The sequence below is a fragment of the Carya illinoinensis genome, chromosome 9, assembly GCF_018687715.1.
Source record: "Carya illinoinensis cultivar Pawnee chromosome 9, C.illinoinensisPawnee_v1, whole genome shotgun sequence".
Lineage (NCBI taxonomy): Eukaryota > Viridiplantae > Streptophyta > Magnoliopsida > Fagales > Juglandaceae > Carya > Carya illinoinensis.
Window position 1 is genome coordinate 15,595,060 of NC_056760.1, and position 27,113 is coordinate 15,622,172.

Here is a 27,113-nt window from a genome sequence, read left to right on the forward strand (position 1 = left end):
AGGAGAGGGGCGCTCGATATGATACATGAGAGACCACGTTCAATCTCCGCGTCTTTCTTTGGTCATTGTCCCTGTGGTCACATTCAATCTCCGCGCTTTCTTTGGTCATTGTTCCTGTGGTGTACAGTCTTTCTTACGGGACTAGTTTTTGTTGATTATTTCAATGAAAAGTCCACCCTAGCCGTTGATAATTGATATCAGAAGGAATGAAGAGAGAGGAAAAGAAAAACATTACTGTAGAAGAGCTAAGCAGTCTTAAGTACTAAGCAAAACCAAAAAAAAAAAAAAAAAAAAGAGCCCAATGGCCGTTGAACAGCTTCACGGCTAACAGGGAGTCTGTGTCTCTCTAGATTAGGTGGAGAAACCAAACCGATCATAAGAACCCAATATTCTGAACTTTCTGCTATTATATCCCAAAATCTGCATCAATTTTGATGAAAAGTTCACGCCTTTACTGACAAATGGCATTAGAAAGGGGTTTAATTACAGCTCGGTTTGACCTGTCGACAAGCATTGAATATTAGACAGAAACATTAGGATGGGCGGCTGATCTCCATCTATCCACAGCAAGCCAAGCAGCAAACATCAGGTTGTTCATTTGAAGAATCAAATTCAACAGCTTTTCATTCCATACAACGGTTGGAAACTGCATGGCTGCAATTCCTTCCTTTGTGTTTCTCGAACAACATACGAGGAAGAGAGTTGAGAGAGAGAGAGAGAGGGAAAAAGAGGGGGGGGGGGGGGGGGGGGGGGGGGGTGGAGCTGGTGTAGAACAAGAATAGAAAAGGAAAACAACCCAATCCACAGGCATAAATTATAAATAGAAGAGACAACGAACAAAAGCTTCTCGAACATTACATTTGAACATAAAAATATACATTAGCCATTCATTTTGGGTAGTTTTGGCATCGAACCAAGCCCCATCTCGCATCCACACCCCCATGTTCCATCTCTCAAAACAGAGAATGCATATATTAACAGAAATCAGAGTCAAATGGGCACACGCACACAGATGTCAGAGAACAAAACCGTAGAGTTTCAAAAATGGCAGCCGCAACAGAGATAGAAGAAACACAGCCTGGCAACCAAAACGATAGCCTCGAACACGGATGCAATCCTGAAAAGTAGGTCATCCACAAAAGATAGCTTCAGATTCAGCCTCTTCCACCTGAACGCAGACTTGAACGAAGACCCAAAGAAGAACTTCCATCTCAAGGTCTCCGCCCTCAGCTTCTTGAAGGAAATCAATCTAGTTTTCTTGAGTCCCATCCGATCACTTTAATCTTGTCAGCTCTTTCTGAAAAGAAATATTTCTTCTGGGTTGGTCGTATGGAGAGAAAGTGGGATGGAGGTGCTGGTTATATCGTGGGAGCAGAGCAGGGAACTATGGAAGGTTCGGTTTTTCTTGAGGAATACGGTCTGGTTTTGACAAGGGATGTGTTGGGGATATTAAAGGCTGGATCGGGGTGTTTTGGGATTTTCGAAAAGAGGAGTGGACCGAGTGGAAGAAAAAGTGAAAACCGTTCCGCGTTTTGTTCGAGGGCATGGAATGGAGCTTTAAAGGTTGAAGTCAGGAAAGGAGTGTCGTATAAACGTGGAGAAGTGGATCTATGAGGCTATGAGCTGTGCGACATTACAGAGTCTCTAGAAAGAATATAAAGCTGGCCAATTTCTAAAGTCTATTATTCCTCTTTAGGGATTCAGACGAACGAAGCTAATGCACGTAGAGTATTCCTTTGAACTTTACTCTTCGAGTGACACATATATAAAAGAGACACAAATACTTTTATTTTAAACTTATTTTATAAAAACAAATTTACAAATCAAAATAATTTGATGTAGTATATTATATTTTAAAGATATTTTTATTATAAAATAGTTCTAACATATCACGTTAAATTACATTAATTTATAAATTTATTTTTATGATATCTTTTTGTATCGACAGCAGCACTTTTTTATATAAGATAGATCTTACAAAATTTATTGATCAATATCTATCCCCATTAAAAAAATTATATAAAAGTCGTAAATATTGTTTTTTTAATTTCATATTTCTATCTTTTTTACCTCATGTTTTAAGGAGAAATAATATTTATAGTTATAGAATATGCAAGTCTTGCTCCCACTTCATTCGAAAAAAATAAATAAATTTTTGATTCATATGAAAAAATTATTATTTTTTAAATAGATCCTTATTTTGAAAATCCGAAATGAACTTAACTAAAATCTTGAATGATAGAGCCGATTAATATCCTTTTTAGGATTTTATCGAACAATGACAACATTTTTAGACTTTTCAAACGTTTCAAATGTGCGAAGGCTCATGTTAAGATGTTCTAACTTTATTAAGAATGAAACAAACATAAACAATGCTTACATGATTTATATGATGCTTCTTACTAACAATTCTGAGGGGTTAGTTAAGTTAGTCAGTGTTAAGTTTGCTTGTCAATAATCACTAGTTCAAATTTTCTTAGGATCACTTGAAATTTAATTAGCGGTTAATTTTAAAATTTTTTTAAATTAATCGAGATGCGCGCAAGTCCACCCAAACACCCACAAATAAAACAAAAAAAACAAAAAAGTGACAGGAGATTTTGTTCTGATTACTACAAATATTTTCGGAATAGGAAAATGCTTCCATGCTGCCGAGGTTAAATATATATATATATATAAATATATTTTACTTAATAATTAAAAAATAATTTTAAATATATTAATATATGTTTTATTTAGTAATTAAAAAAATATGAAAAAAAGAATACCGAGCGGTCAGGATGGGGGCGGCAAGTAGCCTCATCCTTCGGAATATAATTGTGTCAGCTGTGGCTGCTGGTCAATTGTCTATTCTTGTACGACTGGTCAAATTTAAAAATAAAAAACAAAAAAGAGAGAGAGATGTGAACGACACCTTAAGGTGACAACAATCTACACACATGCAATTAACCGAGAGGGCGAAAAAAAGATGGAATAACTTTGGAAACCAGCAATATTCGATTCATACTTACACCAATGATATGTAGATTAAAGGATGAATTTTAATTTTTAAAAACTTATTTTCTCATAATAAATCGACATTTTCGTTGCTAATAGACTACAAATCAAAGAAAAATATATATATAAAAAAATATCTACTAAAATGGATTTTCAAATATTTAATATTATCTAAGAATTCATATATATATATAAATAATAATAATAATATTTATAATATTTATATTTTCCTGCTTATTATCTCTTACATTTAAGATAAAAACTCTAATGTTAAACGGAAAAGAATAATAATATTATTATTAGTTGTCAAAATCAGCCTTATTTATTGTTGACAGATCAGAATATTAAATACGAATCTAAGCAAATTATTTTCTTTATCTGAGATTCAGTTGAAGACTTCAAAGTGACCGTTTTATTCCCCTTATAAAAGTAGTCCTCAAAGACTACTTCCCAAAATCTAAAATGAAAAAAAAAAGAAAATCAACGGCACAAGTTTTAAGCCAGTTTGGACCTTAAAAGGTGATTTCAGAATATTTGAATGAGTTTTATACAGATAGATATTCTTCATCTGAACAAATAATTTATTTTATCTGAAATAATTTATTTATTTTTATCTTAATTATGTACTGAATGTTAATGAGACTTTTATTATTAATCCATCTCTATTACAACAAATTAATTATTAATGACATTTAATATTTTTTAATATTTTTATAAAGATTATAAATATATATATATATCAACATATTTTATATATTTAAATATATCGTAAATAAATTCAGATCATGTAGAATATTCTTAGCATTGAAAAGAAATTTTGTCGGTGGCTGATTAAGGGATAAAGTTATCGGCGGCCAGATGAGAGATATTCGGCTGAAAAGTTCAGCCCAATGCATACACGACAGGCTGGATAAAGTTATCCCGATGGATGTAGCCCGAATGGCGAATATCTCTTGATAAACACAAAAAAAATTTATATTTTTAAATATATATATTTTTTAAAAATTCATAATATTATTAGAAAATACTACTTTAATTATTAAAAAAATTAAAAATAACATATATATATTATTTTAGGAGAAACATTCGAGAAGTTTTATTGGAATGAAATAGCATTTCTAGGCTGGATATACACAGAAGGATCAAAGAATAACGTACGTACACCTCCCTACGTGATGAATTGCAAATTTAGGTCCCGTAATTTAGACTTCAGCTTAGTTTAATTTTAAATTGAATATAACATTTAAATATCTAATTTTTAGAATATTGACATTGAATTAACTATCCAAATCTTCAAAATTTATAAAATATATAATTTTTTAACTTTTAGCTAATCACTCAGTATTTAAAATTTATATTGAATTAGCTATTACATTCTCTATAATAATAAAATATTATTATTTTTTATTATTTATATTTCTTTAATAAATTTTTATTTTTTATTACTTTTTTATTTTATTTTCCTAATTTTCAACAACCTCCAACAATTATATTTAGATTCATTCTCACAATCCAAAAATCTATAATATAATAATCTCATATATACATAGATCATAAAATCTAATATGTAAATAAAAATTACATATGTACAATCCATGAAAATCCCACATATATAATATAATAATCTCAAAATATAACAAAATAACATAAGAGAAAAAGATGAAATTAATAAATAATTGATATAGACTTGCTACAGGACTTTTCATCTTTAAAGAAAAAATGAAATTATTGTAGCTCATATTTGGAATGAAAATGGGTTAGCTAATTCAATGTGGGCCAAATCTTGATGAAATGAGTTAAATTTAAAGAAACTGGTGTAGATGCTTTTAAATCATTAAACTTATTTTAATTCAAAATATCTTTACACGTAAAACATATAATCTTTTTCAACTCATATAATCTTTTTCAATTCAATAACTCTTTACATGTAGGACCTATAATATATTTCAACTTTCAATAAATACATTTAAACCCATATTAACATCCAAACAAATTTAAACTATCTTAAGTGAGTTATACAAAATCTACTCCACCATCTCAATTCATTATTATTCATAAAAAACTCAATTTAATGTCCAAACGGATTTTAATTTATTTGCTAACAGTTACTATATCTCACGAAAGATTAGCAGTTTAAAATATTCGATGCCAGCATTTGGCCACAGACCGAAACATAATGCAGCCTCTCTTTCCAGATGCTTTTACCTTAAAATTCCTTAATTCCTCACGAATAAGTGTGGCTCAACATTAATAGGGCTCTGCTTTTGCCGCCCAAAGACAAGATCACCGTCCTAACTTTATTTGCACTGATTCGCCTCTCTTTTCCTAAACTACTCGTAATTCTGGGGGCTCACGATCTAGATCAGAGCGATCAGGTCTTACCTATATATTGGGCTTCTTGCTGATTAAAAGACTGTCCACCTTTACATCCCTTGAAGAATCAACATTACCATTACTATTCAGTTTTTGGTCCTGATTAAGGTGCGGTGCATGTTTTGTTGTACGGCAATAAGTTCACCATTAATTAATTAATATTTAAGTGTGGGTCAATACGTAAAATATTTAATTAAATTAGATTAATTATAAAGTTAGAATTCGAATTCAAAATCTTTAACTCTAATGTAAGTATAAATATATAATTTCTATAAATATATAAATTATATATAGGCACCCATCCTGTACTTACTAAATTGACCCCCGCACCTTTGCCTTGCCCATATCTTTAATTGTCTACATCTGATTGCTGGGCGGGTGGATTAATGCCACAACCGTCTATCTATCCCATATGACAACACATTTTCTACAAAAAAAATCCAACAAAATCACATACACATCAAATAATTGCACAAATCCAACAAAAAGTCTCAAAAAATCCAGCAAATTGCATAAATTTAAAGATTTGTGAATAGATACCCTACAAACCCACAGCCATACTTGTGGGTTATAAAACTCACAAACTCATGATTGCAATACCCTTTAACTCATAGATCCACGGTGGTGGTCGTGGATCTGTGTCATAGAGACCCACAACCAAAACATGGTAGTGCTGAGAGGAGAAGAATAAGAAGAGAGAGGAGAAGAGAAATGAGAGAGAATAGAAGACTAAGAGAGAAAGAGAAGATAAGGGGAAGGGACTGTGAAGAATGAGATAAATGAGACGAGAGAAACTTTTGTAAATTTATAGTTGGGGATTTTTTTAAAGTGTATAAGTGGGTGGGTTAAAGTTCGAATAGGTGGGGTACCCACCCATCCCTGCCCGCACCCAATTTTCTGAGTGTTGAACCCACCCGCACATGCATTGGGGGGGACAAGTTGCCCGCTGGTGCAAACTCAAGTTGATATGGGATATAAGTTATTTTTCTTCAAATCACTTCAAAATAATATCAGTTATTTTCTCCTAAATCATATATATTTATAATATTACTTATTTTTCCACAAATTATATATTTATACTCATTCTTGCTTTATCAATAAATATTTGATATTTATACTCATTTTTGCTTTATCAGTAAATCTTTCGTTTCAAGTTTGGAAGTAATTCTAATTTCTATTTTGACCAAATTTTTGGAAGGATTCTTGTTTATTTGTATATTTATTTCTCATAAAATAATTTAGATTTTCTATTTTTGGAAAAATCTTCATAATTTTGAATTTTGTAGCTATTTAAGTCTTGCTTGTGGGGGCTTCATTAAAAAAATTGAATTTTACTATTATTCAATACTATTCAGAGTTTTCTCAGTGTTTTGGGCAAATCTCATCTTCTCTATTTCGATTATCTGTTAAAACTAACTGTCAAAATTAATCTCTATTTTGTCTAGTGCCATCACCCGCCCATCCCCTAGTGGAACAGATGGATTGGGCAGACAGGTCAAGTTGCTGGAGCTCACCGCCCAGCCTAGAATATCATACTAAATCAGTACTTATCTAATTTAAGCTATTTGAATTAAATATTACTAGTATGGAAAGCTTGTGACTCTCTTTCTGGTTTATAGTTGTCTGCTACATACCATTATAAAACTTGTAAAACCTCTCGCTGGCATAATTTAATGCTATACATTGGCCATTCTTGCAAATCAGTGCGTAAATAAACCACTCGCTACGAGTACATATAAGAGATGAATGATAAAATATGCTACTGATGTGATTGTGTAGCCCATCAATCTAATCATTCCAATTCGAATGCTTTCTCAGTTAAAATGGAATATATATATATATATATATATTTGTGTGTAATGAGCCTACTTCAATAATGACATATTCGAGATAGTCACTTTCTAAGAACCAAGAATGAAAGAATAGAAAAAGAAGAAGAAGATGACTAGAGGAAGAAGAGAAAAAAGAAGAATGAGCAACAATCCAGAGTTGGCCTCAGTCCCAACTCACGGAGCTCTTTATACCTAATTTCATTTATCAAAACACATCATTTTGCTCTTTACAACATACATGCTATAAGCTTGTAACACACCATCGTTATTTATGCCACTACTAATTCAAACGACGATGTTTCATCTACTCAATATACAAACATTCATCACACTTAACCAAACGACTATATTTTTACTCTACTTCTAACCAACAAAACCGTCATCTAACTCTTTTCTTCCCGCCAAGAGCACTTCACAACCAACCGTCCAACCACTTCACAAACCGTCTGCAACTTCCCCCCATGCCAGACACATGATATTGTATTGGAGGTTATAATTTATAAGCACCGATTGTGGGTAAATTAATGTACTGGGCAAATAGTAATTAAGTATTACCCTAATTTGGCCGGCGCTCACATATAGCATACATGCAAGAGCCCCGAGAATGGTGGCCATTCGATCGGATGCCAATAACTTGTTTGGCAAATCAACGAGGGAATGACCAATTAGATCATGTGGTTAGAAAGCTCGTCAACTCTACTTTCATCTAAAGACATATCAAGAGACAAAAAAAAGTTTTCCAACACGTAATTCTCTCAGTAATCACATCCTGAGTCTTAATTGTCTTTGTCAAATCAAAGATGCTATTCATAGTCTCTATTTTGATACTATAGTAAACTTTCACTTGTCTTAAAAATGTAAGTTGATGGGAATATATAAATTTAATTTAATTGTTTAAATTATATCCTTAACATAATTCCTTACCATTGATTTGATTAAACTTCTCTCTTTAAGTGGAAAAGAGTGCGAGAAAAATTAATAAAAAAGAGTTTCTGTTAAATAACTAAAAAGAGAAAAGGAGAAAAAATAAAGGAAGAAAATAAAATAATCTAAAGGTTACAGTTTCTCTTTCCCACTTGAGCCTTTAGGAATATTTCTAACACTTGAAAGCGTTTCACAGTTTAAATTAATAGCCCAAAATCGAAAATGAGGCACACAAATTAAATTCTCTTCCTAAAATTGTTAGTTTGTTAATTAGAGAAACAGAAACTTTTATTGCAATAGTCAATCAATACATGAATATTTTTAATTTCTTTCAGTACATTGCCAGAAATAATGTTGGGATCACCCTCTCGAGTCCAGATCTTCTCTTCTTCACAAGTGAATCCCAGTTTTTTGCTAGTTGGTGTGCTGCACCATTACCTTCTCTGTCTGTGGACAAATTGAGTTTTCCATCCTTGTCTTCCACTTAGAAACCATCTGATATCATCAATAACTTGCAGGCCATTCCAGGACCAGGTCATGTCCAGCCTCCTCACTGTTTATAGCTAGCCTTAATGATCACTTGGGCATCTATCTCCTTCAAAAGTAACACTTACGAGCTGCAAGTCTGCACACGTACAACTCGATCCAAAGCTCTCCACATGAGTGCCTTGCACTCGATCGGCAAGAACAGGTTAATTGGGAGTTAAAAACTTTGTATGAGCACTGATCAAAGCAGTCAATATTTCTCCTTCACTATCTCTAATAATAGTCTGACAAATAGTTAAGAAGATAAGAATCAACCTTTACTTACAAAATTAAGAAATCAATTCAAATTTTCTTAGCTCATGCTGTACTCATGAATGGTTGAGTACTACGTTACCGATTCAAAATTCAAGGTTGGAAATCATGAGGTGGTGTTGGGTTGCATAATATAAATTGGTCATTTCAAAATTCAATCGGTCAATTTTGTTGGTTCAACTAGCATTTTTCATATATATATATATATATATAGTTTTGATTTCTTATGTCCCTTTGTCTTTTTTCTTTTTTCGGATTTTTTGTTCTTGTGTTAGTATCATGTTAAGAAGAGTATATATCACTTTCGAGAGAGTACATGACAAAACTGATGAAAACCAGGTACGCACTTTAGGGTTTTTGGGTATCGCAGATGGTAAAAAAAAAAAACATCACAACTAGGTAGAATTAATATTAATGTATGGAAGTTTGAACTGCAAATCATGAGATCTTTGATTATCCCAACATAAAACTTCCAGCAAAAACAAAATTAAAAGACCTCACATTTATTCTTTCTTCAAATAAAACGACCCAAATTAAAGCATTATTGAGAGACAAAACTAGCTAACATATAGCTAGGTAGATTCATTCAAAAGTGCCCCACTCCATAGCCGTAGCCTGCAGGTTGAAAGCCTTGGCCAGAACCAGAAGGATCAGCTCCACTGGCATTGTTAGCAGCAAAGGGGTTGGACGACGTCGCTCCCTCGGCAGAATATCCAGCTGGAAGAAATGTTGAGGAAGAAGGAAATGACCCAGCCATCGCAGCATGCTTCTCCTTGACACAGTTGCAAACAGTATTGTAAAGCTCCCTTAGTGACGCGTCCATTTTCTGTACCTCTTCACAGCTAAGTTCCTCAATAGGAGCCTCCCACCAGCCCTTGTCTTCTCCCGGTCTTGCCTTTGTCAGCTTTTGGAGCTCCTTTCCTCTCTCCCTCTCCACTTCCAGTTGGTTAACGAGCTCGCTGTACTGCTGGCTGAGCTCGTTTATTCTCACTCGCCGGTGAGCCTCAACGAGCGGGTGGGTTCTGTCACCATGCGGATCAGGGTTTTGATTGAGGAAACGGCTGGTCACTGACTCGACAGAAGGGTGACCAAATGAAAAGGGTTTTCCGGCTGGTGAGAAGACAACCACTGCGACCTCAGCACCGCACAGGGTGGCCAGCTCGCTTGCTTTTTTGTAGACACCAGATCTACGTTTCGAGAAAGTGATTAGGCGGTCATCCTCATTCTCTATTCTCTTCATCTCGATCTTCTGTCTACCCCTAGTCCTTTTGCCCTCCGCTGCCATAATTCCTGCCCGCAGGAAACACTAGAGAAAGAGCGTTTGGCCTTTGTGTGTCTTGAACTGATGCCTTTTGGTTCATTGGTTGGAGGTGTTTATATAGAAAAAGGAAAACTTGGGGCAATTAATTAAATGGTTTGTGAGTCCATACGTATTAGTAATTCTCTCTTTGAAGTTGCCCTTTTCATAGTACTGTCTTAATGCATGCAGAATGAATGGTTTTTCGTTGGCGCTTTTAATTCTGATTACCCATGTCATCATAAGATATTAATTATGTTGCTTTTGTCTCTCCTACTTGGAATAATTAATGTTCATTTCAGCACACTTCATTCAACTACGTCTATCTTATATATGCATATCTCTCTCTCACTCAATTCAAGTCATAATATATATATACATTATGAGTTTATGTTAACCTAAATAAAAGATTATATGGTTATTATATATTATGGGACTAATTGAAATTCCCTTTTGGTTTTCTTTGACGATCAAAAAACCAATTTAACTCATTGTTAGACCAATTATCTAACATGGGATAATTAAATAGAAATATGTTAATCATATTTCATATTACACTTCCACCTTTGGCCTGTTGAGGCTTCTGATCATCTCTCTCGCCAGCTTGGTGATGCATGTTGATGTAGATTCATGGGTTTGTGCCTCCTTCCTTCTCTTACCATTCTCCTTAATTGCAATCTCCCCAATCTATTTGGCTCTTGGTTTTGCTTTCTCTTATTCTTTTGCTTCATGTACTTAAACTAATTTTGGGAGTTTTGATCGCTTCTTGATCACATTTGGAGGAGGTTGCGGGTGAGGGCCGATTGTCAGTACATACATAGCAGATCTTATAATCGATGACCATCCATCCCGCATCTTGGGACGGGGATTCTCCCAACTATTATTGGGAGAGGCCTCTCTTCTATTAGTCAAAGTTTTGAATTCCATTCCAATTGAAACACTAGAATGAAATATTTCAAACTATTATATTTCGGTATATCGTTTCGGAATATACATTATATGGATTAATTATATATGTATATATAGAAACTATATTCTAAAATAACATCACTATAAATATTTAAAACATACATAATTGAGAAACTCAATAATACTTCTCAATATAAGTCTTAAAAACACACATAATTATAAAACTCAATATAAGGCTGGATAGGAAACTTGGTATTAGTTGATAGACAGTAGACCAGGGGTAGGGCATTAACCATAGCATAATGCATACAAAATATATACATGGAGACAATTAGATGAATCAATCGTGATAATCTATCACCAAATAGTAATAAAACTTGCCCTTCTTCGGAAGAAATATAAAATTTACTAGATCAATGATTTAGAAGTCGTTTGGATTGAGAAATAGTTTCAACCTATCTCATTTTATTTCATCTTATCATTACAATTTTTTTAAATTTTCACACAAAAATAATAAACAATTCAACTTTTACAAATTTCAAAATAATAATAATATTATAATAATATTTTATTCAATTTTTAACTTTCATTTAAAATCATCTTCTTTAATCTCACTATTTAAACAATCTCAGAGCTTAAGAAACTATCAATCTATCACAGTGGTTTCGAATTTTGATTATTACATATATAAAAGGGTTGTTTTACTTTTCCGATGATCTATAGAGTTACGGTTAATAACTTAATACCTGCATCATGTAGTGGGTGATGGAGTGTGGAGGAGGACCTCGACGTGTGGTAGCGAAAGTGGAACACAAGTTGTGACATGGAGGATTCAACAACACATGAGACAGAGCTTCGATGTAAGCTGTGAGTTTGTGAAGGTGTTAGGACTCAAGAAGCTCGAGCTGTGATGCCGTTAACTTTGGCAAGTTCTGGCTGCCGAAGTGTGGCTAGTGATAAGAATGGAGATTGGAGACGAACGAGAGAAAATTAATTAGGCTAGGGTTTATTTGATTTCGCAATGGAATGGGGGTGAAGACGGGGAGAAGTCAATGAGTGCAATAAATTACCGTTCTGTCCCTCCATTTTCAATTTATTTTAAGAAATGTCATTTAACTTAATTACGGTCTAAAATGACCATTCTGTCAGGAATATCAAAATCTGGTTAGAATGGGCCGAAATCGATCGGAACGGTCAGAATTTGATCCAATATGGAACAATATCCTATCTTGTGCCAGTTACTGCTCCAGAATGGAAAATTCCTACCATTCCTACATAAACGAAGCGGAAAGAGTTTTAAAACTTTAGTTCATTCTTTTTTTAAATCTGATTAAATGTGTAATATTTTTTACACGTGTTCCAGCCTAATCAATCGTGTCATGAGTTGTCACATTAATTTCTTCGTTTTCATATTTATTATGTGGAGCACCTTTCCAAAAATCGCTTTTTCTACTCGACATGTTCAAACTTTATTAATTTTTAAATTTATTATAATTTATATAGAGCTTGTTCCATATATGAAAATTTATAATTATGTACTGTAGGAACCAATTTATAATATCCAATTGATCAAAACCCTAAGGATAGAACCTAAGTTAATGTAACGCTCTTAAAAAGAATTAACAAAGGATATCCACTTGTACCAATGAATTAGTAGGTATACTGAAAAAAAAGGAAAATAAAAATAGAAAACAAAGAAAAAGAAGATAAAAAAGAAAAAGAAAAAGAAAAAAAGAAAAGAAAAAAAGAATTAGTACGTATACTAACACTTATTATATAATAATGCACGCGTTACTAATTAATTTACCTATTAAATTACCTATTAATTAATTTGCCATGATCTGCTCTTTGAAATATTTCCACAACCATTGAGATATAATCATATTTTAAATTAGTGATATTTTTGTAAAATAATTTATAAAAATAATATCATTTTATAGAAATACTCTTAATTTAAAACATAATTATAGAAATGATTGTACGTGTATAATTACTTTTATTTCAATGGATGCCCAACATTATTTCCTTTATAATATATATATTGAGTAGTTTGCAATAGATCAATCTATTCAAGCAAGAAAATTTCAAACAAATAAATACAGTTTAACAATAATGATCATGTTCATGTTGTATTGTTTGTTTTTTACGTAAAAAATAAGAGTAATGTTATATATAATTTTAAAGTGTATAAATCTCATGTATTCATTTTGAAAAAAAGGAAGGTATCTATTATTAAAAAATAAATTTTTAATATTAATTTCAAGCTTACTAACTTTTTTGAATTTATAAGTCCCAAATTACAAATATCATTTGAACAAAAATGATTGATATTGATGGGAAGAATTTTTGGTGTTCTTAGCGTAAAAACTATTTTATCATTAAGGTGGTAATTTAGTTGGTATGAACTTATATATCATGGTTTTGATATCTAAAAATGATATTTGTAAAACTTTCGCAAGTGATTTTAACTTATATCCCTGATAGTTATTTGTGAATTAAGGTATAATTTGAAATTACTTGTTGTAGTAAAACTTAATTTTTAGGTCATGAGATAGATTTTGAACTAGTTAGATACTTTGGGAGTACTATGATAATGAGCTCGCTCTTAAAATAATAACTATAGCTTAAATCAAACATTTCATAGTCAGAATGAGCTCCTATAGTCATAAGGTACTGTTTGGCCACAAAAAATTTTCATTTCAAATATAAAATTCTCATCTCATCATTATAATTTTTTTAAATCTTCATATAAAATATAATAAATAATTTAAATTTTTTTATTTTTTTAAATCTTAAAATAATAATAATATTAAAATATAATATTTTAATATTTAATTTTAAAATTTAAAATTTTCATATAAAAATCCTAAATAGTCAAACAGAACCTTTAAGAAAATTGTTTTGCTGCTGGCGCCGCCTCTCTTTGTAAAGAGGCGGTAAAAACTGCTTTAATCAAAATATAAAATTCTTTTCTTCAAAAACAAAAATATATAAACCATTAGGGTATTCACGGGTCAAACTATAAAGTCAAAAAGAAACACCACCTCATTTCTCAACTACTGAAGACACCCGCGTGTCAGTATCAGACAAAACACCGTATCTTTTTTTCTCACAATTATCTCCCCCAAATTACTCCTTTGACCTCTTAAAGTTCAGGTAATTTCCATTAATACCCACCAACTTATCCGAAATTCAAGATTTCCCCCCATGTATTGTGAAATCCGATTTTCCTCGAAAGGAAGCAAATAAAATCTCGCAGCAGATCTGCTATGACAGATACTTTCGAAAGGACTTGGTCTCTCAGGCCGTACGCTTGACTGTTCGAAAGAAAAAGCATCGCCAATAGACACTCTCTTCATTCCTGGTCGTAGAAAGTCATCGCGGAAGAAAGAGATGCTTGAATTGAGAGAAGGCGCCTGCTTTCCACGGGTGTTGGTGGGTGTCAATGTGGTTCTTGCTCTAGTTGATGCCATTATTGCTGTTCTTGCATTTTATCAGGTTTGTTCTGCTCCTTTTGATTTCCGTTTTAGGTTTCTTTTCTCTTGAGTTTTCAGATTTGAGTCCTTTTGTGTCTTCTTTGCTTCTTGGATAAGATGATAAGATACGGAATGTGGATCGTAAATGTGTACGGAGTGGGACTTGATTGATGGAGTTGGTTTTGCAGTGTGGGGGTGAACGGTTTAGAGTGTTAAAGAGTAGAATTCGATAAAAGAAATTGGTTTTGCATGTCGGTTTGGGTGGTTTAGAGTTTGAGCTGGGCATTTTGCGTTTATATGATAAATTGTGAATGCGGGTACCATTCATTTTAATGGTTGGGACTGTTGGGTGAAAGAGTAAGAGTATTTGTGATGTTGAGGGAGGCTTAAATCACGGGGTATGCTATGGTGTCCTTGCTTTACATGTAATTTATTTGGGATCATATATTCCTGTTGAATTATTTTTTTTTTATTGACACCGGATGTCCAAGAACAGTATTCTGACTAATCCCTAAGGTGCACACGTCGGTAATGAGTTTCATGTAAGTACACCTTGGGTAATTTAAAGGAAAAATCCTCCAATTCGATGGTCCCTAAAAATTGTTTACATTCAAGGGGATTTGAAGCTTAGACTTGGGGGAGTATACCCCAAGCCTAAGCTTCAAAACCACCCTAGGGGTTTCCTTTTGAATTATTTGCATTGTGCCTTTTATGGACCACCATGTCAACTCAGTTTCTTTTCCGTCCACCTTCTAATCATTTTGGGGTGGAGAGAGATTTGATTTTAGGGTTCTGGCTGGACTTTTTCTATATATTTTCGTCATTCCTAAAAGTATTATTAATTAAATTTTCATTGAAGAAGTTCTACTTTCTATTAGCGTATTGAGTTTCTAAACTTACAATGGTAAGTACACTTAGGATCATGTTATCAACAAGAGACTGCCTCACCTAATATGGTACTCATTTTTTATTTATAGCTTATGCACAATTATGCTGTCAGTGCTGATTCCATCATGCTGGAAGTTTTCAGTTTTAGCTTTAACCTCATTTGTTTCTGATTTTTGATTGATTATTTACATCTATGCATAATTTATTGGAACACATACTTCTAATGTCTACAAAGAAAAGCAATAGTTGTCATTAATTTTAAAGGTTTTGAGGTATTATGTTAGTAGTCTGAAGATGTTCTGTTAATCCCACATGTTATTGAAGTTCTTTTTCTGATTGTCATTTTGCCTGATTTGATCCAGTTGATAAGGATTCACTCAAGGAATTCACAAGTTGTCTGGACTCGCCAAAAAGTGAGTGATATGCTACATATGATCATACCACACACCTCCAATTGTCTGTGTTAATATGTATGTGTATCTATAATTTAACAATTAACAGTCTTGCTAGATCAATCTAGGAGTTATGATACATGATACATGCACATCGGTGATGCATAATTTGTTTACTTTCCTGTCTAAATTTGAACAATTTTGGGAAATCTATCTGTCCTGATGGGGTTGGGAATAAGTACAGATATTAAATGCATGTCATAAATATTGATTTCAAGATTTAGGTTAATAATTGAAGTCACCGATCACTTTATTTGTGCATGATCTTTCATGGGATAGATGTATAGACATGGGAAAGATGACTAATGGAAACGTAAATTAAATGGTGCTGTCTGTAAATGCTGTTTTTAGTTTGAGAGGATCCTCCGCTATATGATGAATGTGTATGGTTAAGACTTAACTCTTCAACATGCATTTGTGCACCTGTACTCACATATGTAGACATTTATGAATCTGTATACCTGCAAATATAACTAGTCATATATTGAGTTCCAATTAATCAAATTGGCATATTTTGATACTTATGACTGTCAAACTGCAGGTGTTTCACTTAATGATTGGATCTTCTAGTATGGGTAAGCGTTGAAGCGATTGTGTTTTCTCATTCTATCCCCTTCTCCGTTTTGTATTTTACTTCCATTGTAAAATTGTTTACTACCCTTTGATGATTATTTAATTTATGATTGCCTCTTTTTTATGAACATAATCAGTCTTTTTGCCATCTTATTCTAATCCATCTTCATTTTTGTGTTAGAAGTTCGTTTGAAAATTGCTATCAGCATATAATACTATTTTTATGACTGTTTTAAGTGCATCATACATCATGCTTGATGAGTGTGGGCTGGTAAAGATAGATTGATTTTTTTTTAATAAGATAAAAAGATAGATTGAATTTATCCAGTAATCAGGATGATCAATTATTTTCAATAAGGGCTCCACCTTTCCATGGAAGAATATGTGGTGGAGTAAAGTCCCTTTGGGAGTGGCTTTCTTTCTATGGGCGACCGCTTTGGGAAAGATCTTCACCTTGGATAATTTGAGGAATTGACAAGTATTTGTGTTAGATTGGTGTTGCACGTGCTAGAGGAATGGGTAACCAGTCAACCATCTCTTGCTCCATTGTGAAGTAGCCAGCTCCCTGTGGAATTTTATCTTTGGTCTTTTCGGACTAGTTTGAGTTATGCCTTGAAGTGTCGTTGAACTCCTGAAGTGTTGGAAGGGAAATTTGGCAGCTATCAAAGCAAAACACCGGAAAATGATTCCAATATGCTCAATTTTGTTCACTTGAAGAGAATTAAATAACCGTTAATTCGAAGATTGTGGACTGTTGTGCACTGAATTTCGTATCATTTTATTGCTGCACATTTTTGTCACTTTAGTTTTAGTTTCCAGAATGTTCCAACTCATAAAAAAATAAGATTGTTCTGGGTGTCTTTACTTTTAATAGCTTGGCATTTCTCGTGTATACTCCCTATATACTGGCATTGTACCCTGTTTTCATATCAAGAAATTTCTGACATGACGATGATAACGATAGTAACAGTAATGGTATCCATGTAGATGCTAGAGAAAAAGAAAGCATTTGAATAATTATAATGATAATAATAATTTGGAATAGTCTTGTACACACTAAATATAAGAATAGTCCTGTACACATCATGAGTATATTGAGGCTTTGAGCTATACCTTGTGTTTTTATGAATAAAATTTTTTATTATCTATTAAAAAAATGGAATAGACTATGATCTGATCTCTCTAATCTTTAGTTTATCTAGGGGACTGCTAAACCGGTTTGGTGCTTTGACAGTGATCCTGATGCACTACCAGTATACTGAGTCTTGTATGAATGTAAAATGAAGGGCAATACTTCCTCCATGCTAGATTAATTCGCTCAACATAAATAGAATCAGTTTCTTGTCTCTGGTTCTGGAAGTTGAAACTTACTAGTTAAACATAGGTTGCAACTCTGTAAATGCTGGTCTCTTGCTTTCCTAAGGACTTTGGATGTCCTTTATTTTTTTTGGATATTACACATGCTTCAGGGTCTCTTCAAGTAGTTTTTGCATACCAGGTAACTAATATACTATAATATCTCTGTTCTACTGGGAATTCATTATTGACATAAATTTTGTAGCTCTCTTTTCATACACTTCTCTTCTTCAATGGTGATAGTGGGCTTATGATTGTGCGATTTTGCTTATATGGGAAGGAAAACGGGTCCTTCGAAAGCTGTTGTTATAGAATTAAAGTCATTTGAGGTGTCAGGGGATGGCCGTTGGGTGCTTCTTAGTGAAAGAGGGTGGAAGTTTGTGAAAAATATTTGCTTGGAGTTAGCCATGGCACGCTGGTTCACCAAAGCTTTGGAGGATTGTTTGAAGGGTGGGAGAAAGGAGTTCTATACAGCCCATTGGGAAGGTGATAGGGGCTTCATAGCACAGAGGTGCTCAAACTCCCAAGGTGCGTTCATGGTCTGTGATGGAAGCCTTGCTTGCTCTTAGGTATTTACGGTTGTGTTGGATGGATGAATCAAGGGCTACCTTGAGGCAACAGCAAGATCCGAATAGTTTGGAGTATGAAAATCAAGACTAACTCGAACTAGCACTCAATTTTTGAAAATAGGGTGAGAAAGCATAAACTTTTCTTTTATTAAAAAAATAGCATAATAATCTAATACAAAGCTGTAAAATATAAATACTCCAGGGTTTGGTTAGGCCTCCCCCAATTATACCCTCCAACAACATTTTTCAAGATAACATTCCAAAACAAACCCAACAATCTCCTAAAATTAAGGGCAATCTAATCCCCTAATTAAATAAATCAATATTCAAACTAAATTATTCAAACTTCTTAATTTAAAGAGCATTCAAATGCCCAACTTCCTCCAACTCGCATCATCCCTTAAAATTAAGGGATTTGCCTGCCCATTCAATCAACATCTAGGTAGCAAGTGGTTGGTCCTTCATGGCCGTGTCTTGTGTGCCCAAAGCTTCCCCATCCGAACCATGCAAGCAAACCAAAGCCGCTCTCCTAGCCTGAGCATGCTTAGCTCTCCTAGTGGCATTGCGGATGACCCTTCTTGAACAAAGCTGAAAGTGAACCTTGGCTGGTAAGTCCAACTTGTAAGCAAACTGTCCACACTTCTCCAACACTTGGTATGGGCCAAAATATTTAGCCCTCAACTTGCTCAGTGCTGCCTTGGATAGTGCCTTGTGCTCCCTTGGTAGGTACTTGAGAAAGACCCAATCTCCCGGCTCAAAAGGGCTCCATGCTCCTTCCCTTGTCAAAGTGCTTCTTCATTTGCTCTTGAGCTCGTACGAAGTTTTTTTTGAGTTTCTTCAAGACCTCGTCTCTATCTTTAAGCTCCATATCCACCAACTCATTAGGTGAACTCCCTACTTCATAGGCTACAAGCACTGGTGGTGGCTCCTATAGAGTGCCTCAAATGGTGTCTTCTTGATTGATCGGTGGTACAAGGTGTTGTACCAAAATTCAGCCCAAGCCAAATGCTCCTCCCACTTCTTCGGATATTGATGCACAAAGCACCTAAGGTATTATTCAAAAGTTCGGTTGGCCACCTCAGTTTGGCCATTGGATTGAGGGTGATAGGTTGAACTCCGAGCCAACTCTGTTCCATGCATATTGAAGTACTCCCTCTAAAAATTGCTCATAAACACACAATCCCTATCCATCACAATGCTCCTCGACATACCATGGAGCTTCATCACATGATCCATATAAAGCTTAGTAATAGTCTTGGCCATGTATGGATGCACCATCGCAATGAAGTGTGCATACATAGTCAAGTGGTCTACCACTACAAGCACCCTATCACATCTATTAGAAAGTGGCAACCTCTCCACAAAGTCCATGGTGACATCCTTCCAAGTGTGAGTAGGGATTGGTAAACGTTGCATCAAACCCTTGGGCTTGCTACTCTCAATCTTCACCCTTTGACAAGTGTCACACCTTCTAATGTATGCCCTCACATCGCCTTTCATGCCAACCCAATAGAACAAGTTAGCCACCCTTACCCAAGTACGGTACACTCATGAGTGTCCCACTTCCCTGGTATCGTAAAAGTGGCCTAAAATCTTCCTTCTAAGGTCTCCCATACTCAGCACCACTACTCTCCCCTTGTACTTTAAAAGCCCATCACACATCTCATAGTTTTCTACACCCTTAGCATCCCATTCTAACCTCTCCATCACCTTCTTACACCTTAGATAAGATTTTATTTTCTCTCTAATCGCATCCCATACTCCCCATGAAGGACCCGAAAGGGCCTCCAACACCTCACCATCTTCCCTCCTAGATAGGGCATTTGCCACATGATTTTCCCTACCCAGCCTATACACCAATTGAAATCCAAATCCAAATAACTTAGATACCCCACCTTTGTTGATCCGTAGTGGTGATCCTTTGCTCCAAAAGATGCTTAAAAGGTTGTTGATCCGTAACTATCAAGAACCTCCTCCCCAGCAAATAAGGCCTTCATACCCTCACAACCTTCATGATAGCAAGCATCTCTCGTGCATACACACTCCATCATTTCTTTTGAACTCCAAGGGCCTTGCTGTAGCACTAGTGGCCTCCATTTCTTGTGTCAATATCGCGCCTACCCCCACATTACTTGCGTCCTTGTGTAACTCGAGCACCTTCTCAAAATTAGGCATGGCAAAGACGGGTGTGGTTTTCATGGCCTTCTTTAAGGCTTCGAATGCTGTCTCCGCCTCTTCACTCCGAGCAAAATTATTCTTCTTAAGCATGTTGGTGAGTGGTCTTGTAATGGAAGCATAATCCTTGACGAACTTTCTATAGTAACCCGTGAGCCCTAGAAAGCCCCTCAATTTGGTGATGGTCTTTGGTTTGGGCCAAGCTACCATAGCTTCAACCTTCCTTGAATCCACCTTGACCCCTTCATGTGAAATCAAATGCCCCAAATACTCAAGTTCCTTTAGACAACTTAATATAGAAAGAGTTGTCAACTAGCACCCCCAAAACAACCTCCAAGTGCTTTAAATGATCCTCCCTGGTCTTCAAATAAACACGAATATCATCGAAGAACACCAATGCATACCTCCTCAAGTACGGCTTAAATATTTAGTTCATGCATGCTTGAAACGTTGAAGGAGCATTGCATAGACCAAACGGCATCACCAAGTACTTGAAGTGGCCATTGTGAGTTCGAAAAGCCACCTAATGAATGTCTCCTTCATGCACCCTTATTTGATGGTACCCAACCCTTAGGTCAAGTTTGGAGAAGAACATCGAACCTCCAAGCTCGTCCAGCATGTCGTCAATGATCAGGATTGGAAATCTATCCTTGATAATAGTCTCATTCAAGGCTCAGTGGTCGGTGCAAAACCTCCAAGTGCCACCCTTCTTCTTCACCAAGAGAACGAGACTTGAGAATGGGCTAGTGCTCGGTCAAATGAGCCCATTGGCCAACATCTCATTGACTTATTTTTCGGTTTTGGTCTTTTGGAAATAGGCATACTGGTAGGGAGCCACATTAACTGGTTTGACTTCCTCCTTTAAAGGAATGCGGTGGTCAAATTCTCTTAAGGGTAGAATTGTTTTCGGATCATCCATCACCTTGGAAAACCTCCCCAACAAACCCCTTAATTCACTAGGCACCTCGACCCCAAACTCCACCTCTCTGCCCCCACTTTCCACTCCATACCCCTCACTCAAACCCCTGGGTTGTGAAGATGACAAAACATTGCCCCGCTTGTCTCAAGATCTTCTCCATCTCATTAGGCCCCGCGGCCTTACATTCTCTTCTTCCATTCTGATGTGAACCCCAAACGACTCGCTTTAAGACCCAACAAACAATATTGGAAAACCAACCCAAGAAAGCCAAAATCAAGCCTATGGATGGAGAATCTAGACCCTTTGAGAACCCGTTTCAAGAACCTAGATTATATTAAAATCTAGACCCGTTGAAGAACCCGTCTCAAGAACCTGGATTACAAAGGAGGAACGCCACAAAGGTTGTGATTTACCTTTTATAAGTTCAAACGTTCAATCAAGAACAAGAGGAGATAAACTCAACTCACAATGAATAAAATTCATCAATTTTAATAATGTTTTTTTTGCTCAAATGAGGCTACAAGTGCTTCAATAAACAATCCCCAAAACCCTAAAGGAATAGTGCTGTGGTACTGTAGCGTAAACAGTGCCGCGCTACAGTAACTTCTAAAACTCTAGTTCAAATAAAATAATAACTTTCCATATAAGCTCTTGACCAAAATACAAGGCATTCCCAAAAATCCTAATTCATTAAAAATAAGACGTGTGGGCTGGACATCCCCCAAGCCCAATTATTCTAGATTAATTTCTATGACTAATAAAATAAGCTCTTTTAATGAAATAAATAAGTTCATGGCCTTCATTAACAGTAGGCCCAAGTCATGTCTTCCATAGCTTGGATCAAGTGGATCAAAACTAGTTCTGGCTCTTGCTAGCTTTATCCCAATTGGATTGCACTAATCCTTGCATTGTTTCTTTGATTTTCGTGGCTCTTAATCTTATAATTGATCCTTAAGACTTGGTCCGCCTTGGGGCCCATCATTCATTCATTCTCATTGTCACCATTTGCCCCTTATCATAAATTCCATAGTCATTTTTCTATAGTATGAGACTATCTTCCCTAGCTCCTCTAGCCATTGCACACCCACTACAACGTCCAACCCAACAATAGGCGAAGGGTATAAATCCACCACAATCTCAAGGCCTTGCATTTTCAAACATAGTTTCTTGTACGCTTCTCTACACGTCAACTTCTCCCCACTAGCTACTTTGACCTCAAATGGAGTGATAGAAGTCATAGGCAATTCCAAGCTCTCGGCTACTTTAGAGTTGATAAAGTTTAAAGATGAACCATTATCAACAAGAATCGTTAGCTCCATCTTGCCAATGTGAGCTTTTGTTCTCATCATTCTAGGCCCCATGACACCTGCCAATGCATGGATAGAAATGTGAGGATCTCCCCCCTCGGCTTGTCCTTGTTCTTTCTCGTCTTGTCCTTGCTCTTCCTCCTCTAAGTCTTCCTCCTCTGTTGACTCCATCTCAATGAGAAAAATTTGCTTCACCTTGCATTTGTGGCTCGGTGTGAACCTCTCATTGCAATTGAAACAAAGTCCCTTCTCTCTTCATTGTTGCATCTCTTCCCATTATAGCCTCGTCACGCCTGCGGTTAGTGGTTTGACTCCATTTGATGCACCTCCACTAGGGCCTCCCGGTGAACAGTCCTTGCTAAAAGTTTTGTTTGCATCAAACTTGGAAACCATTGGGGGTGGTTTCCTTACCTCAAAACGGCTATTTTTTCTCAAATCTTGGAGTTGATCTTCCTTAATCCGTGCAACCTCCAAGACTTGCATCAAGGTTTTCGGCTTCTTAAGTTTTGCCTCCGCTGCCAATTCACTCTTCCAGCCTCCCACAAAAGACCCAAGGCTTTTTTTGACCACCTGTGTACCCTTGTAGGTAAGTTTGAACTCCTTTTGATAATCCCTTAAAGATACGGTTTGCTTGATTTTTGAGAGAGTCTCATGGTAGTCCATATATTTGGTTGGTACGAACCCTCTCATGGTGTTGGCTTCTTTTAGACCCAATGGAGCCCTCGGGACTATGGTGTCTCTCGACCCTTCTTCTATGGCGCCTTTTGTCTCCATTCTCGAGTACCCTATTTTGGCCCACCAATTGATGGAGCACCACCTCTATCCTTCTAAGCTGTTCATTGGTGGAGGTTTGTTGTGCCTCCAAAGTGGCTTCAAGGTTCTCAATCTGCTTCCTATGCGTCGGTTATCGCTCGGCCATGATCTTCCCCCTTAGCTTCCTCTCCACGGGTTGGACGCCTCTCAATGAAAGCACCAATGATGCAAGCCTTGCTTGCTCTTAGGTGTTTACAGTCGTGTTGGATAGATGAATCAAGAGCTACCTCGAGGAAACACCAACTACCATGATCCGAATAGCTTGGAGTATGAAAATTAAAACTAATTCGGGCTAGCACTCCATTCTCGAAAATAGGGTAAGAAAGCATAAGCTTTTCTTTTATTCAAAAAATAGCATAAATTCAATACAAAGCTGTAAAATATAAATACTTTAGGGTTTGGTTAGGTCTTCCCCAATTATTCCCTCCAACAACCTTTTTAAAGATAACATTCCAAAACAAACCCAACAAACTCCTAAAATTAAGGGTAGTCTAATCCCCTAATTAAACAAATCAATTATTCAAACTTCCTAATTTAAAGAGCATTCAAATGCCCAACTTCCTCCAACTTGCATCATCCCCTAAAATGAAGGGATTTGCTTGCCCACTCGGTCAACATCAAGGTGGCAAGTGGTTAGTCCTTCGTGGCCGTGCCTTGTGCACCCAAAGCTTCCCCATCCGAACCATGCAAGCAACCCAAAGCCGCCCTTCTAGCCTCGGCATGCCTAGCCCTCCTAGTGGCATTGCGGATGACCCTTCTTGCATCTTCATCACTCTGGTGGAGTACAAAGATGGTGGTTGCCAAAACTGCATTTTTATTCTTGAAGACAGAAAAGGAAATGGATGGAGGAAGCTGGCAGAGGTTATGAGGGAGGCTGGAAGAGAAGGTCGCTTCGTTGGGGCGGCACTGCTAGCAATGATGGTAGCATCTTCTACTTGGTCATACATGGAGGCTCTCCAACAATCGAGGGTATTGGACTGTTCTCATGAACCTACCAGGTTGGGTGCCGGTTTTGACACTTCGGCTCGATTGAGAGGAGTTGCAATGGTTAGGAAGTGCTGCCGTTTTTGTAGGGGCTCAAAGACTTGAGGGTGGTGGTAGGGGAGCTGTCGATCTAAATAAGGATATGGTGCTTTAGGCGTTGAGCGATTTGCAATAATAGTTGAGTGATTTGAAAAATAACATAACTTGGTTGAAACGTTGTGTTAAGGTGGAAGAAGGGGTGGGGGTGGGCTTGGGTATGGGTGATGGGCTAGGTGAACTTAACATCAGGGGGCTTAGTGTTTTACCAACCAACGTGGGTTTGGTGTGGGCATGGGCTCGTATGTTGGACCCAACACTAATGGGTCCTAGTTGGCGGACCGTAGGGTTGGGCTCAAGCCCTCAAACCAGTTGGGTATCGGGAGTTTGGTGAAGCCCGTGTGGCAAATTAGGCCAAGGGATGACTATGTGCCTTCAATCGGCGGGAGTAGGTATCCTCGCCGGTAAAAGCGCCATTAACCGTTCAACAGGTTGAGGATTTTTCAACGGAGCCGCAAATGGTGAAAGAGACGATGGGAGAGGCGACGACAGAGGCCTCTGCAACGGTCTCTTCTGAACCAGATAACGCTAATGAGTACTTGCGTGTTGGATCTCTGGTGCATCTAAGCCAGATAATGCTGACGAGCGACAAGACAGAGGTTGCCACCCCTCCAATGACGATGTCTTCCCCAACAAAGGTTACACAACAAATGGACAATATGGATGATACTTGAGACCTATTTTTAGAGGAAACAAGGGACGTGGGTGCAGATGAAGGGTCTTCTAAGAGCTTTATACCGATACAAGGTCCTTCAAAATGGGAGTATGGGAATTTTTTTGAGGAGGGTGAGCTAAGGACGTCGCTGGTTTCACAGCCGGCTAACAAGGAGGGGGAACCCTTTCCTCTCAACTGTATGCTTCCAGATCAGTCTAATGCTTCGAGTTGGGTTCTGCAGTTGTAAAGGAAATTCAATTTTGTGTAGGGATGGAGTGTGAAGGTTTTGAGATGCAATTTATGGCATTGCTTACAGCCATTGAAGCTGGTCATGTTGATCTTAAAAAATCAAATTCAAAAAAGCAGAGGGAGCTAAAGAGGCTAACATGGTCTCTTAATTATGAGGGTAGTGCAAGTCGAGAGAGAACTAAAGGGAAGAGAATAGTACCTGTTCTATGAAGCCTAAAATTGCTTCTTGGAATGTCCGAGGGCTTAACGAGGCAATTAAACGCTTTCGTATCAAAAATTTGCTTCGTGAGTGAAGGGTAGACATCGAATGCTTACAGGAAACTAAATTGAAATATGTTACAAGAAGAATTGTTAGAAGTATATGAAGTTGTACATATATGGATTGGGCCTATCTTGCAACTAATGGGTTTTCGGGAGGTGTATTAGTGATGTGGAATAGAAGAGTGGTGGAGCGAATGAAGGACTTTATAGGAGAATACATAGTGGCATGTTCTTTTAGAAGTGTGGAAGATAACTTTATGTGGGCCTTTGCTGGTATATAAGGGCCAAACTTGGACAACGATAGAAGTATGTTATGGGAAGAATTAGCCGGAGTATATAGATGGTGGGAATTACCATGGTGCATAGATGGTGATTTTAATGTTGTAAGATTTCCAAGTGAACGCTCTAGAGATAGTAGAATGCGACCAACAATGACAGAATTTTCTGAATTTATCTATGACTTGAATCTGGTAGACATCCCTCTCTTGGGAGGGGCATTCACGTGGTCAAATAATCATACTTGGTCTAGATTGGACAGATTTTTAGTATCCTCAGATTGGGAATCTCAATATCCAAAAGTATGTCAAAGGAGGCTGTCTCGTCTGTATTTGGATCATTTTCGTATTTTGCTTGATTGTGGTGGCATCCAAGGAGGACGTAGGTATCTCAAATTTGAAAATGTGGCTGAAGACTAAAGGTTTTGTGTACAGGGTTCGACAATGGTGGTCTTCATATCAGTTTGACGAAACCCCTAGTTTCATTCTTGCATGTAAACTACAAGCTCTAAAAAATGACTTGATGATTTGAAACACAAAGTCCTTTGGCACATAGGGGAGCGAAAGTCCATATTGGAAAACCTTTAGAAGCTAGAGAGGACGCAGGAGGGTTGGGCTCTTTCCTTAGAAGAAATATCTTGAAAGTCAGAGGTGGCTACTAAATTAGAGAGGGTCATTTTGTAGAAAGAGATTTCATGGGGCTAAAAATCCAGAACTTTGTGGTTGAAAGAAGGGGATCGAAATACAAAATTCTTTCATAGTGTGGCCAATTCTCACAGGAGAACCAACACTATAAAGATGCTAAATATAGAGGGTGTAGCATGTACAGAGGCCCCTGTAATTAGAGATCATGTTGTTGATTTCTTTGAACATCTGCTTATAGAACAAATGGGGTGGTGGCCCAAACTCAATGGTCTAGCTTTTGATTCTATTGA

General features: G+C 36.4%; 3 protein-coding genes across 9 annotated transcripts in view; 1 reads left to right on the top strand and 2 right to left on the bottom strand.

Moving 5' to 3' along the window:
* Positions 1-779: 779 nt before the first annotated feature.
* Positions 780-1,555, bottom strand: LOC122275383. Its single transcript, XM_043084412.1, has one exon. It carries the CDS (start codon positions 1,267-1,269, stop codon positions 1,039-1,041), a length of 231 nt encoding a protein of 76 aa, XP_042940346.1. The 5' UTR covers positions 1,270-1,555; the 3' UTR covers positions 780-1,038.
* A 7,758-nt stretch (positions 1,556-9,313) lies between these two features.
* On the bottom strand, positions 9,314-10,368 carry LOC122277346 (agamous-like MADS-box protein AGL62). Its single transcript, XM_043087309.1, has one exon. It carries the CDS (start codon positions 10,207-10,209, stop codon positions 9,511-9,513), a length of 699 nt encoding a protein of 232 aa, XP_042943243.1. The 5' UTR covers positions 10,210-10,368; the 3' UTR covers positions 9,314-9,510.
* A 3,990-nt stretch (positions 10,369-14,358) lies between these two features.
* LOC122276224 (tobamovirus multiplication protein 1-like) overlaps positions 14,359-27,113 on the top strand; it is a 32,003-nt gene continuing 19,248 nt past the window's right edge. For 3 of the 7 annotated variants that reach the window (XR_006228810.1, XR_006228811.1, XR_006228812.1), the window contains exons 1-3: positions 14,360-14,628; positions 15,857-15,907; positions 16,488-16,521. Coding sequence is in view for 3 of the 7 variants with exons in the window: in XM_043085789.1 (XP_042941723.1) it covers positions 14,524-14,628; positions 15,857-15,907; positions 16,488-16,521 (190 nt within the window). In the remaining 4 variants the exon portion in view is untranslated. Of the gene's footprint in view, positions 14,629-15,856; positions 15,908-16,487; positions 16,522-27,113 lie in introns of those variants that run through there. The other 4 variants (XM_043085789.1, XM_043085787.1, XM_043085788.1 and 1 more) reach the window with 4 other exon arrangements.